We start from the raw sequence: 12,877 nt of genomic DNA on the forward strand, positions 1-12,877 counted from the left end.
AGGAGAAGCAGACTGTGGGGACAGAGCCCCCTGCAGGTTCAGCTGCATCATAACACCTTCAACAGGTGAGGACAAAAATGTTTTCCACAGGTGGTGGTGAGAAATGAGACGCCCGGGCAAACATGAACCAGAGCTTTCTGCTACCTGAGGACACTCTCCATGCAGTCTCTGAGGGGCACGAGGAGCCCCTCCCTCACAGGAAGCTGCAGCTCCTCCGTGTCGGCGATGACCAGCATGTGGGGGCGGGACAGCTCCGGGCTGAGGTCGTACAGGTGGATCCTGCTGTCGTACGACATCAAACCGACGGGAACCTCCCTGTGACAGACAGGGAGAAATCTGCTGATGCTTTTGCTCCCAAACAGGTGTGGAGGAGGAGGCGCCTGCAGGTGAGCGAGGCTTCACCTGCTCAAGGAGGACAGAACTGCCTGGATTTGCTGAGTCATGAACTCCAAGTGTCCTCCTCTCTGCGCTGAGGCAGAGACGTCGACGGCGAGCAGCAGAGCAGCCGGTTCCTACGAACCGTAAACATTTCAAAATAAGAGAGCTGAAGGTTTAAGGATCTAGAATTAGGCAAAAGCAGCTGAGAAGAAGACGGAGGTCCACCTGCTGCGAGCCGATGACCTCATACGACCCCAGGCTGAGTTCAGGTCTGTGGTCAGCATCCACCCGGACGCCATTCACCCCTTTGGTGGGCTGGTAGTGTTTCCACGCCACTGAGACCAGAAAGGAGGCAAAAAAGAAGAAGTGCCGAGTGGGGAGGGAGCAAGCGACGAGTCAGCAGATCATTCAGGATGAAGAGGATTTGCCTAAAAAACCCCAAAAACCTGGATTTGGATTTTACCCTCGTTGAGTTTCCCACAAAAGGGGCAATAAAACCTTTGCCCACAGTCCTGCCAGCTCATGGGGGGGCACATGGAGGCCCCACAGGAGCCGCAGCCATCCACACGCTCCGAGTCCTTGCAGAGGGGAGGATGTCCCTGCAGAAGAGCAAAGGATTGTGGGAAAATTCCCTAAAGAAATCCTTCTCATTATTATTAAAAAATCCCAAACTGAAATAATCCGGTAATATATTGGCAACGTGAATAGAATAAAACAAAACACAACAATAGAATACAATAGAATATAATAAGGAGGAAAGGGGCAGAACGGAGAGAAGAGATTTTTAAAAAATGGGAAAACTTTATGAACCTCTCCGGCGTTCAGCCCCCCCAGGGGGGTGATCAGAGCCCCCAGAGGCAGGCGGCTGAGCAGCCCCACCTGAGCCTCACAGGGTAAACAGTAGGAGTTGGAGCGGATCACAGAGGGACTCGCATTACCTGCCAAACACATTGAAAAGAGGCGGAGTCAAACGGAAAGAAGCCGATGTGCCGATGAAGCAGCACAGACGTGTTTACCTCCATCCTTCATCACACAGGAAGTGGTGGGCAGAGGAGGAAGAGGAGAAAGGGGCTCTGAGAGGAAGGTCCTGCCCTCCCACTCCGCCCTGTCCTCCAGCATGACCTTCACCTGTCACACAGAGAGGAGGGAACGTCCCACAGTGGGATTCAGGTGTTTCGTCAGGAGCAAAAAGCCGTTAAAGGAGCAACCTTCCTGACTTTGATGGACGTTCGGCAGTTTAGCTCAGGCGGCAGAGCAGGTCGGTCGTCCACCGAGCGCGGCTAGTCTGCAGCTCACCGCTCCCCCATGGGGATGGGTCAAAATACAGAGAAGAATTTCCCCATTGAGGGATAAATAAAGTATCAATTATTATTATTGTTACGTTCAGGGAAATTTCTCACCAATGAAAAGCAGCCGCAGTCTTTTTACGCCCTTAACTTATATTTATATTCTTCTTACTATGATGATTAGTTCATTTATATTAATGTTTTAGGGGATTTATAAAACCTAAAAGGATTTCTTTTTTTAATATGCAACAGTTTATAAGGTTCCTATTACTTCCTTTCAAAATAAAATACTCACTGCGCCACATTAGATCCCAGCAGCAGATCAGTCGTAGGTATTGTGATGTCAGCAGTGACAAAAATAAAATGTACCTGCAGAAGTGACCTTTCCCGTATTAGCAAACCGTAAGACGGCCTTAAATCTTTCATCTATGTTTTTAAATCGACAGAACGTTTCAGAACCGAACGGAAACATGAAGCTGATGAATTGTTGGAGCATTATGGGTACTGTAGTCAGGAGAATGGCGGAGTGATACGTTCTGTTGGTGAGTGAGTTAAATAAAGTTTAACGTATCGGATTGTTTTGTTTCACATAATGCAGCTTTTTGTCCAAAAATATAAAACTTGGAGGGGTAAAAGAGCCATAATGGAGGGGTAAAAGAGCCATAATGGAGGGGTAAAAGAGCCACAATGGAGGGGTAAAAGAGCCACAATGGAGGGGTAAAAGAGCCACAATGGAGGGTTATAGGGCCACAATGGAGGGGTAAAAGAGCCACAATGGAGGGGTAAAAGAGCCATAATGGAGGGTTATAGGGCCACAATGGAGGGGTAAAAGAGCCACAATGGAGGGGTAAAAGAGCCATAATGGAGGGGTAAAAGAGCCATAATGGAGGGTTATAGGGCCACAATGGAGGGGTAAAAGAGCCACAATGGAGGGGTAAAAGAGCCACAATGGAGGGGTAAAAGAGCCATAATGGAGGGTTATAGGGCCACAATGGAGGGGTAAAAGAGCCATAATGCAGGGGTAAAAGAGCCACGACGAAAAGGGAAAAAAAAACCACAACAAAGGGGTAAAAGAGCCACGACGGGGTAAAAGAGCCACAATGGAGGGGTAAAAGAGCCATAATGGAGGGTTATAGGGCCACAATGGAGGGGTAAAAGAGCCACAATGGAGGGGTAAAAGAGCCACAAGGAAAGGATAAAAAAAAAAAACAACGACGGGGCAAAACAGCCATAATGCAGGGGTAAAAGAGCCACGACGGGGTAAAACAGCCACAATGACGGGGTAGAAGAGCCACAATGGAGGGGTAAAAGAGCCACAATGGAGGGGTAAAAGAGCCACAACAAAAGGATTAAAAAAAAACACAACAAAGGGGTAAAAGAGCCACGACGGGATAAAACAGCCACAATTACGGGGTAAAACAGCCACAATGACGGGGTAAAAGAGCCATAATGGATGGGTAAAAGAGCCACAATGGAGGGGTAAAAGAGCCACAATGGAGGGGTAAAAGAGCCATAATGGAGGGTTATAGGGCCACAATGGAGGGGTAAAAGAGCCACAATGGAGGGGTAAAAGAGCCACAACGAAAGGATTAAAAAAAAAACAACGACGGGGCAAAACAGCCATAATGCAGGGGTAAAAGAGCCACGACGGGGTAAAACAGCCACAATGACGGGGTAAAAGAGCCACAATGGAGGGGTAAAAGAGCCATAATGGAGGGGTAAAAGAGCCACAATGGAGGGGTAAAAGAGCCACAATGGAGGGGTAAAAGAGCCATAATGGAGGGGTAAAAGAGCCACAATGGAGGGGTAAAAGAGCCACAACAAAAGGATAAAAAAAAAAACACAACAAAGGCGTAAAAGAGCCACGACGGGGTAAAACAGCCACAATGACGGGGTAAAAGAGCCACAATGGAGGGGTAAAAGAGCCATAATGGAGGGGTAAAAGAGCCATAATGGAGGGTTATAGGGCCACAATGGAGGGGTAAAAGAGCCACAATGGAGGGGTAAAAGAGCCACAATGAAAGGGAAAAAAAAAGGAACGACGGGGCAAAACAGCCATAATGCAGGGGTAAAAGAGCCACAACGAAAGGGAAAAAAAACACAACAAAGGGGTAAAAGAGCCACGACGGGGTAAAACAGCCACAATGACGGGGTAAAAGAGCCACAATGGAGGGGTAAAAGAGCCACAATGGAGGGGTAAAAGAGCCACAATGGAGGGGTAAAAATAAAAACACAACAAAGAGGTAAAAGAGCCACGACGGGGTAAAACAGCCACAATGAAGGGGTAAAAGAGCCACAATGGAGGGGTAAAAGAGCCATAATGGAGGGGTAAAAGAGCCACAATGGAGGGGTAAAAGAGCCACAATGGAGGGGTAAAAGAGCCATAATGGAGGGTTATAGGGCCACAATGGAGGGATAAAAGAGCCACAATGGAGGGGTAAAAGAGCCACAACGAAAGGATAAAAAAAAAACAACGACGGGGCAAAACAGCCATAATGCAGGGGTAAAAGAGCCACAACGAAAGGGAAAAAAAACACACAACAAAGGGGTAAAAGAGCCACGACGGGGTAAAACAGCCACAATGACGGGGTAAAAGAGCCACAATGGAGGGGTAAAAGAGCCACAATGGAGGGGTAAAAGAGCCACAACAAAAGGATAAAAAAAAAACACAACAAAGGGGTAAAAGAGCCACGACGGGGTAAAACAGCCACAATGACGGGGTAAAACAGCCACAATGGAGGGGTAAAAGAGCCACAATGGAGGGGTAAAAGAGCCACAATGGAGGGGTAATAATAAAAACACAACAAAGGGGTAAAAGAGCCACGACGGGGTAAAACAGCCACAATGACGGGGTAAAAGAGCCACAATGGAGGGGTAAAAGAGCCATAATGGAGGGTTATAGGGCCACAATGGAGGGGTAAAAGAGCCACAATGGAGGGGTAAAAGAGCCACAACAAAAGGATTAAAAAAAAACACAACAAAGGGGTAAAAGAGCCACGACGGGATAAAACAGCCACAATTACGGGGTAAAACAGCCACAATGACGGGGTAAAAGAGCCATAATGGATGGGTAAAAGAGCCACAATGGAGGGGTAAAAGAGCCACAATGGAGGGGTAAAAGAGCCATAATGGAGGGTTATAGGGCCACAATGGAGGGGTAAAAGAGCCACAATGGAGGGGTAAAAGAGCCACAATGAAAGGGAAAAAAAAAAGGAACGACGGGGCAAAACAGCCATAATGCAGGGGTAAAAGAGCCACAACGAAAGGGAAAAAAAACACAACAAAGGGGTAAAAGAGCCACGACGGGGTAAAACAGCCACAATGACGGGGTAAAAGAGCCACAATGGAGGGGTAAAAGAGCCACAATGGAGGGGTAATAATAAAAACACAACAAAGGGGTAAAAGAGCCACGACGGGGTAAAACAGCCACAATGAAGGGGTAAAAGAGCCACAATGGAGGGGTAAAAGAGCCATAATGGAGGGGTAAAAGAGCCACAATGGAGGGGTAAAAGAGCCACAATGGAGGGGTAAAAGAGCCATAATGGAGGGGTAAAAGAGCCACAATGGAGGGGTAAAAGAGCCACAACAAAAGGATAAAAAAAAAATACAACAAAGGGGTAAAAGAGCCACGACGGGGTAAAACAGCCACAATGACGGGGTAAAAGAGCCACAATGGAGGGGTAAAAGAGCCACAATGGAGGGGTAAAAGAGCCACAATGGAGGGGTAAAAGAGCCACAACAAAAGAATAAAAAAAAAACACAACGAAGGGGTAAAAGAGCCACAATGGAGGGGTAAAAGAGCCACAACAAAAGGATTAAAAAAAAACACAACAAAGGGGTAAAAGAGCCACGACGGGATAAAACAGCCACAATTACGGGGTAAAACAGCCACAATGACGGGGTAAAAGAGCCATAATGGATGGGTAAAAGAGCCACAATGGAGGGGTAAAAGAGCCACAATGGAGGGGTAAAAGAGCCATAATGGAGGGTTATAGGGCCACAATGGAGGGGTAAAAGAGCCACAATGAAAGGGGGAAAAAAAAGGAACGACGGGGCAAAACAGCCATAATGCAGGGGTAAAAGAGCCACAACGAAAGGGAAAAAAAACACAACAAAGGGGTAAAAGAGCCACGACGGGGTAAAACAGCCACAATGACGGGGTAAAAGAGCCACAATGGAGGGGTAAAAGAGCCACAATGGAGGGGTAAAAGAGCCACAATGGAGGGGTAATAATAAAAACACAACAAAGGGGTAAAAGAGCCACGACGGGGTAAAACAGCCACAATGAAGGGGTAAAAGAGCCACAATGGAGGGGTAAAAGAGCCACAACAAAAGGATAAAAAAAAAACACAACAAAGGGGTAAAAGAGCCACGACGGGGTAAAACAGCCACAATGACGGGGTAAAACAGCCACAATGACGGGGTAAAAGAGCCACAATGGAGGGGTAAAAGAGCCATAATGGAGGGTTATAGGGCCACAATGGAGGGGTAAAAGAGCCACAATGGAGGGGTAAAAGAGCCACAACAAAAGGATTAAAAAAAAACACAACAAAGGGGTAAAAGAGCCACGACGGGATAAAACAGCCACAATTACGGGGTAAAACAGCCACAATGACGGGGTAAAAGAGCCATAATGGATGGGTAAAAGAGCCACAATGGAGGGGTAAAAGAGCCACAATGGAGGGGTAAAAGAGCCATAATGGAGGGTTATAGGGCCACAATGGAGGGGTAAAAGAGCCACAATGGAGGGGTAAAAGAGCCACAATGAAAGGGAAAAAAAAAAGGAACGACGGGGCAAAACAGCCATAATGCAGGGGTAAAAGAGCCACAACGAAAGGGAAAAAAAACACAACAAAGGGGTAAAAGAGCCACGACGGGGTAAAACAGCCACAATGACGGGGTAAAAGAGCCACAATGGAGGGGTAAAAGAGCCACAATGGAGGGGTAATAATAAAAACACAACAAAGGAGTAAAAGAGCCACGACGGGGTAAAACAGCCACAATGAAGGGGTAAAAGAGCCACAATGGAGGGGTAAAAGAGCCATAATGGAGGGGTAAAAGAGCCACAATGGAGGGGTAAAAGAGCCACAATGGAGGGGTAAAAGAGCCATAATGGAGGGGTAAAAGAGCCACAATGGAGGGGTAAAAGAGCCACAACAAAAGGATAAAAAAAAATACAACAAAGGGGTAAAAGAGCCACGACGGGGTAAAACAGCCACAATGACGGGGTAAAAGAGCCACAATGGAGGGGTAAAAGAGCCATAATGGAGGGGTAAAAGAGCCACAATGGAGGGGTAAAAGAGCCATAATGGAGGGGTAAAAGAGCCACAACAAAAGAATAAAAAAAAAACACAACGAAGGGGTAAAAGAGCCACAATGGAGGGGTAAAAGAGCCACAACAAAAGGATTAAAAAAAAACACAACAAAGGGGTAAAAGAGCCACGACGGGATAAAACAGCCACAATTACGGGGTAAAACAGCCACAATGACGGGGTAAAAGAGCCATAATGGATGGGTAAAAGAGCCACAATGGAGGGGTAAAAGAGCCACAATGGAGGGGTAAAAGAGCCATAATGGAGGGTTATAGGGCCACAATGGAGGGGTAAAAGAGCCACAATGGAGGGGTAAAAGAGCCACAATGAAAGGGGAAAAAAAAAGGAACGACGGGGCAAAACAGCCATAATGCAGGGGTAAAAGAGCCACAACGAAAGGGAAAAAAAACACAACAAAGGGGTAAAAGAGCCACGACGGGGTAAAACAGCCACAATGACGGGGTAAAAGAGCCACAATGGAGGGGTAAAAGAGCCACAATGGAGGGGTAATAATAAAAACACAACAAAGGGGTAAAAGAGCCACGACGGGGTAAAACAGCCACAATGAAGGGGTAAAAGAGCCACAATGGAGGGGTAAAAGAGCCATAATGGAGGGGTAAAAGAGCCACAATGGAGGGGTAAAAGAGCCACAATGGAGGGGTAAAAGAGCCATAATGGAGGGGTAAAAGAGCCACAATGGAGGGGTAAAAGAGCCATAATGGAGGGGTAAAAGAGCCACAACAAAAGAATAAAAAAAAAAACACAACGAAGGGGTAAAAGAGCCACAATGGAGGGGCCATAAAACTCAGGTGTGTCCTCCGGTCAGCATGACAGGTGTGAGCACACCTGGAATCAGCTGAAAGAACTCACGGCGCTCGGCAGCGAATCCGGATCCAGACCATAGCGAGAAGCAGAGGGGGAGAGCTGGAGACGGGAAAGATGCCGAGTCATCAAAACAGTTCATACATGAGCTCAGCTCTTTCTACCAGTTTTTCCTTTTTATCGTTTTTATTTGAGCTTTCCTCGATTCCTGACAAGACAAGACTTTATTTGTCCCACGATGGGGATAGTCGTTTTTTTTTTAATGTCTCATCTTTTCTCAGGCTTCTGGTTGGACAAGAACGTCTCGTTCTCCACAGAACTTCAGACTCCAGTTTGGTCTTTTTGGAAAGGGTTACTCGAGTGACAAACTATATATAATAAATGGTTTTCCCCCCACCAAGTCAGGTCGGTTCTTCTCCCAGCTGATCTGATCTGCGGTAGACCTGCACCGTCTCATGTTTACATTCAGTTTAAACTCAATACCACTTCTTTTTGTTAAAGGGAATCCTTTTATTTAACAGTTTAGTTTTGAAACCTTAAGTTAAACTGTGGAGGAATTAAAACGGGGGAGTGGAAACGTTATTTTTTCTAATATTCTTGAATAAATTAAAATCCTAAATACCTGCTGTGGTACACGTCTGTCCTCTTCAGCTTCCGTGGGAATAAAATTTGTGTTTCCTGTGGAGAAATTCATGAAAAACCTTTTTTTGATCCAGACATCTGTTTGGTTTAAAAAAATAAAAAGTCATGGATGCTGGACACGTTTCTGTGGATTTTAACCCTTGTGCTGGGTCCAGATGGAAGTGGGGTCATCTGGACCCAGCACAAGGGTTCATGTCAAATCTACAGACGTACCTGCTGGACGTTGAGCAGGAGCAGAGGGGGGGTCAGATCCATCCCTCAGATTTGCTCCTGGTCCTGATGCTGCGTTTCCAGGCGGCTGGTTTGGGTGGAAGCAGGACGCTGCCGACCAAGAAGAATTGTGGGGGGGGTAAGGACAAACCTGCGGGGGGGGGTGAAGCTTCAGAACAGGGGGATGACATGGAGGCGCGCTTCCCCCTCCGTTTTCAGGCAGACTAGTGGCTGAAGGCGGAGCTTCAGGGCCGAGTTGGTGCTGGTCTGAAGCGCTGGTGTCCCGCCCGCTCTGGGGGCTACTGCCCCATGCCTGCGGGGTCTGCGGGGCAGGAGGAGGGCCCCGGCCGAGATGATGAAAACTGGGCAAAGGGTGGTAAACAGTGGGCCAGCCGCTCTGCGCCCCCCATGTCTGAGCGGGAGGCTGGTTTTGGTTGTTTTTGGGGACATCCATCCGTCTCCATCACCAACAGGAACAACCTGCAGACACCAGAGAACGTTCAGCATTTTCATAACCCCCACATGTCCCAGTGTTTCACTCCCACAGCCGGGGAAGTTCCTTTTTTAAAAAGGTTAAACGTGTTGAAACTCATTTACACAAACAATCCTTTGGAGCTGAAGAGACAAAAACACACAAACTCACACGTTTCCCTCACTGATTCCAACAAAAACCAGTTCAACTGAAAACATTGCACTTCCTGTTTTATAAAAAATAAATAAAATCAATTAGAACTCGTCTTTCCATCCATTTCTTCATTTTCCAACAGTTTTTCCTGAAGATTGGAAGAGGAGGAGGAGGCGGTTACTGAAAACCACTGAAATACTGAATAATAAAATGAAAGTGAATCACTTCTGTTTTGAGTCTTTTATTTTGGTAGGATCAAATCTCATCTTCATGTTATATTTGTAGAATCAGGGGGAAAAAAGGGTTTTTAAGAGAAAAATGTTTTTTCTTGCTTTAATGTTTCTATTAAAGTGTTAAATTTTCCCAAAGTCCTTTATTTTTCAAAACATTTGTCATTTAAGAAAGTAGTTCTTTTGGAGACTGAATTCAACCGCAAAAAAGTCGTGTTTTAAAATGTTGTTCATATATGTGCCATAAAAACCATTTTATTACATGAAAATATTGTTAAATCAGCTCTTTGATGTGTACAAAACCATCTAAAAATGAACTCTGACAACATCTCATCTCTACTTTCCTGCATTTGAGTTTAACGTCTTGTTTCACCCTCAACTTCAGTCGTCACACTTCAACAATAGATTTACTATGCACAAAAAATCCAGGTTTTTCAGAAGGTGCACGGACAAAGGCGTTTGGGCCGCAGTCACATGCTGGACGGTGACGGGACTTCACCCAAAGATACAGATATAAAGAACTATTTGGATTTCACATTTAAGAGTTATCAAAGCAATTTCCACAGAGTTACATTAAATCAGAACAAGTGTACAGAATTCATCGATTTTACCTCGACTTCCAAAACTGTTATTTGATAATGAATCTTTTACAGATAAAACAATATAACAAAGTCTTCAGAGCCTCCTTAACAGCTAAATTATTTTCCCTTCCTGTTAAAAGGAAAAATTCTGTCGTAAACTTTTTCAAAAACATTAGATCAGGTTTTCTTTTTCCACTTTAAAACAATTAAAGACATCTATCCATGTAAGGAATCTTTACGTGTGAGATCTACAGTCAGGACCATAAATCTTTGGACAGAGACGCATTCTTTCTAATTTAGTTTCTGTACATTACCACAGTGAATTTGAAATAAAACCACTCAGATGCCATTGAAGTGCAGACTTTCGGCTTTTATTCCATGGGTTGAACACAAAGATTGTATAAAAATGTGAAAAACTAAAGCATTTTTAAACACAATCCCTACATTTCATGGGCTCCTAAGTAATTGGACAAATGAAATAACTGAAAACCAAATGTTCATTCCTAATATTTGGTTGAAAAGCCTTTGTTGGCGATGACAGCCTAAAGTCTTGAACTCATGGACATCACCAGATGCTGGTTTTCTCCTTCTGAATGCTCTGCCAGGCCTTTACTGCAGCGGCAAACAGTTGCTGTTTGTTTGTGGGCCTTTGTGTCTGAAGTTTAGTCTTCAACAAGTGAAATGCTGCTCAGTTGGGTTCAGATCAGGTGACTGACTTGGCCATTCAAGAAGATTCAACTTCTTTGCTTTAATAAACTCCTGAGTTACTTTGGCTGTATGTTTTGGGTCGTTGTCCATCTTCATTATGAAACACCGTCCAATCAGTTTGGCTGCATTGACCTGGATCTGCGCAGACAGGGCTGTATTCACCTGGATCTGCGCAGACAGGGCTGCATTCACCTGGATCTGTGCAGACAGGGCTGCATTCACCTGGATCTGCGCAGACAGGGCTGCATTCACCTGGATCTGCGCAGACAGGGCTGGATTCACCTGGATCTGCGCAGACAGGGCTGGATTCACCTGGATCTGCGCAGACAGGGCTGCATTCACCTGGATCTGTGCAGACAGGGCTGCATTCACCTGGATCTGCGCAGACAGGGCTGCATTCACCTGGATCTGCGCAGACAGTCTGTCTCTGTTTTCTCAGCTTAATGATGGCTCCTTTCACCTGCATGGAGAGCTCCTTTGACCGCATGTTTTCTGTTCACAGCAGAATCTTCCAAATGCAGCACGAGTCCTCTAATCACCTCCAGGCCTTTTATCTGCTTCACTCATAATGACATAACAAGGGAATTGCTCCCACCTGCCCATGCAATAGCATGGAAGTCAGTTGGCCCATGTGTACAAAAGATATAGAAACTCAAAAGCAGCTCTTTTAATGATTGTAATTTGGTTCAAATGTTCTGGAATGATTCATAAATGTGGCTTTCAACAAAACACTGAATCCCAACATTTTCATACTTTAACATTCAGTTTGGGTGTATCAAAAAAGAAAAAATTATTCCGTTTATTTTAAACAACTTTTCTTTTAGGTAATTTTTTTTATTCATAAATGTCATTTTACGAAAGAGAAGACCAATTTATTTAAAAAATGATCTGCTTTTTAATGAATCTCTTCCAAAATAATACAAAAATATAAAGCTATAAAACTCTTGAACTGTTTATCTGGATTAATGCCCTTTGTTTCTCTTAATTTTTGTTTATTGCTACTCTTAGTTTAGTATTTTATTACTCTATTTTATATACATTTCATCTGCTGCTTAGACTTTGTTCACGTTTTCCATTTGTTTCCATGTGTTTGGATTTGAGTGTTCCAAATGGAAAAACAATGCTGTATAATTTAGAATTTTCTTAATTAAAAAAACAGAACATCTTGTTCCCCCCCCCCCCAGATAATCCAGTAATAATCGCCGTGGTGGTTTTGGCGGTTTTCTAGGAAAGGTCTTTTATTTTGTCATCTTTTTAAGATAACATGATGTCCGTCTGACGATCCGCTGATGCTGCAGACAGTCTTCGGTTCTGACATGAATCACACACACGGAACCGGTCCAGATTAAATCTGCAGCTAAAAAATAAAATAAAATAAAAAAGCTCGTTTTTCTCGGTGAGTGAGACAGTCTGACCTTTACCGGAAACAGCAGCCGCTCGTCTTCGTTTTCACCTCCACAGCGACATAAACTTAACGTTGCGCTTCTTGTAGGAAAACAGAAATCTGAGCGTAGCAAAGATCAACATGTCTGTAATATACGACGTGAACGGAGTCAAATGTTCAGTTTTACCGTCTGTTTATTTAGCTGTCTTTTACTGCACCACAACAGTACAACACAAATCTCACAGCGACACCTGTGGACACAAAGTGTATAACAACTCCAATACACTACATCTCCCTTCTTTTTTTTTTTTTTTTTTTTTTTTTTTTGAAGAAATTGTGGTCAACATTCACACAAAAAAACCAACACAGGTGACGCACTATCTTTACTTATGTCTCTCAACAAGACACAGAAAGTTACCATAGTCCTGAATAGACTCAACTAACTGATCACATGCTAATTAGTATTACTAATCAAACTCAAAAGACTAAACTCACTTTAAACAAAATCAAATACCTGTAACCTTACAACATCACTGAAATATAAGATCTCTTGGTACACAACCTCTTAACATATGCTTTTTTTTTAGTCCCGATAACGCTGCGGCATTCTTATTGGCCTACCACAGCGTGTTGTTTTCAAAGGGCTGTTGACACATTCAGTGTTGTCAGTCATTGTTTCTTGCCTCTGTGGTCCAGTGA

At 44.5% G+C, this 12,877-nt stretch overlaps 1 protein-coding gene across 5 annotated transcripts in view; it reads right to left on the reverse strand.

The window, feature by feature from the left end:
• si:dkey-13n15.2 (protein transport protein Sec24C) overlaps positions 1-12,431 on the reverse strand; it is a 30,290-nt gene extending 17,859 nt beyond the window's left edge. The window contains exons 1-10 of one of the 5 annotated variants that reach the window (XM_023958145.2): positions 12,216-12,431; positions 8,654-9,130; positions 8,421-8,476; positions 7,847-7,900; positions 1,395-1,506; positions 1,189-1,316; positions 842-977; positions 604-713; positions 403-512; positions 145-315 (exon numbers count right to left, since the gene is read on the reverse strand). In XM_023958145.2, coding sequence (XP_023813913.1) covers positions 145-315; positions 403-512; positions 604-713; positions 842-977; positions 1,189-1,316; positions 1,395-1,506; positions 7,847-7,900; positions 8,421-8,476; positions 8,654-9,104 — 1,328 coding nt within the window. In that variant the 5' untranslated portion in view covers positions 9,105-9,130; positions 12,216-12,431. Of the gene's footprint in view, positions 1-144; positions 316-402; positions 513-603; positions 714-841; positions 978-1,188; positions 1,317-1,394; positions 1,507-7,822; positions 7,901-8,420; positions 8,477-8,653; positions 9,131-12,209 lie in introns of all 5 variants that reach the window. The other 4 variants (XM_078953341.1, XM_078953343.1, XM_023958147.2 and 1 more) reach the window with 4 other exon arrangements.
• Between the last annotated feature and the right edge of the window lie 446 nt (positions 12,432-12,877).

This window comes from Oryzias latipes, chromosome 9, assembly GCF_053564925.1.
Source record: "Oryzias latipes strain Hd-rR chromosome 9, Olatipes_Hd-rR_3.1".
NCBI lineage: Eukaryota > Metazoa > Chordata > Actinopteri > Beloniformes > Adrianichthyidae > Oryzias > Oryzias latipes.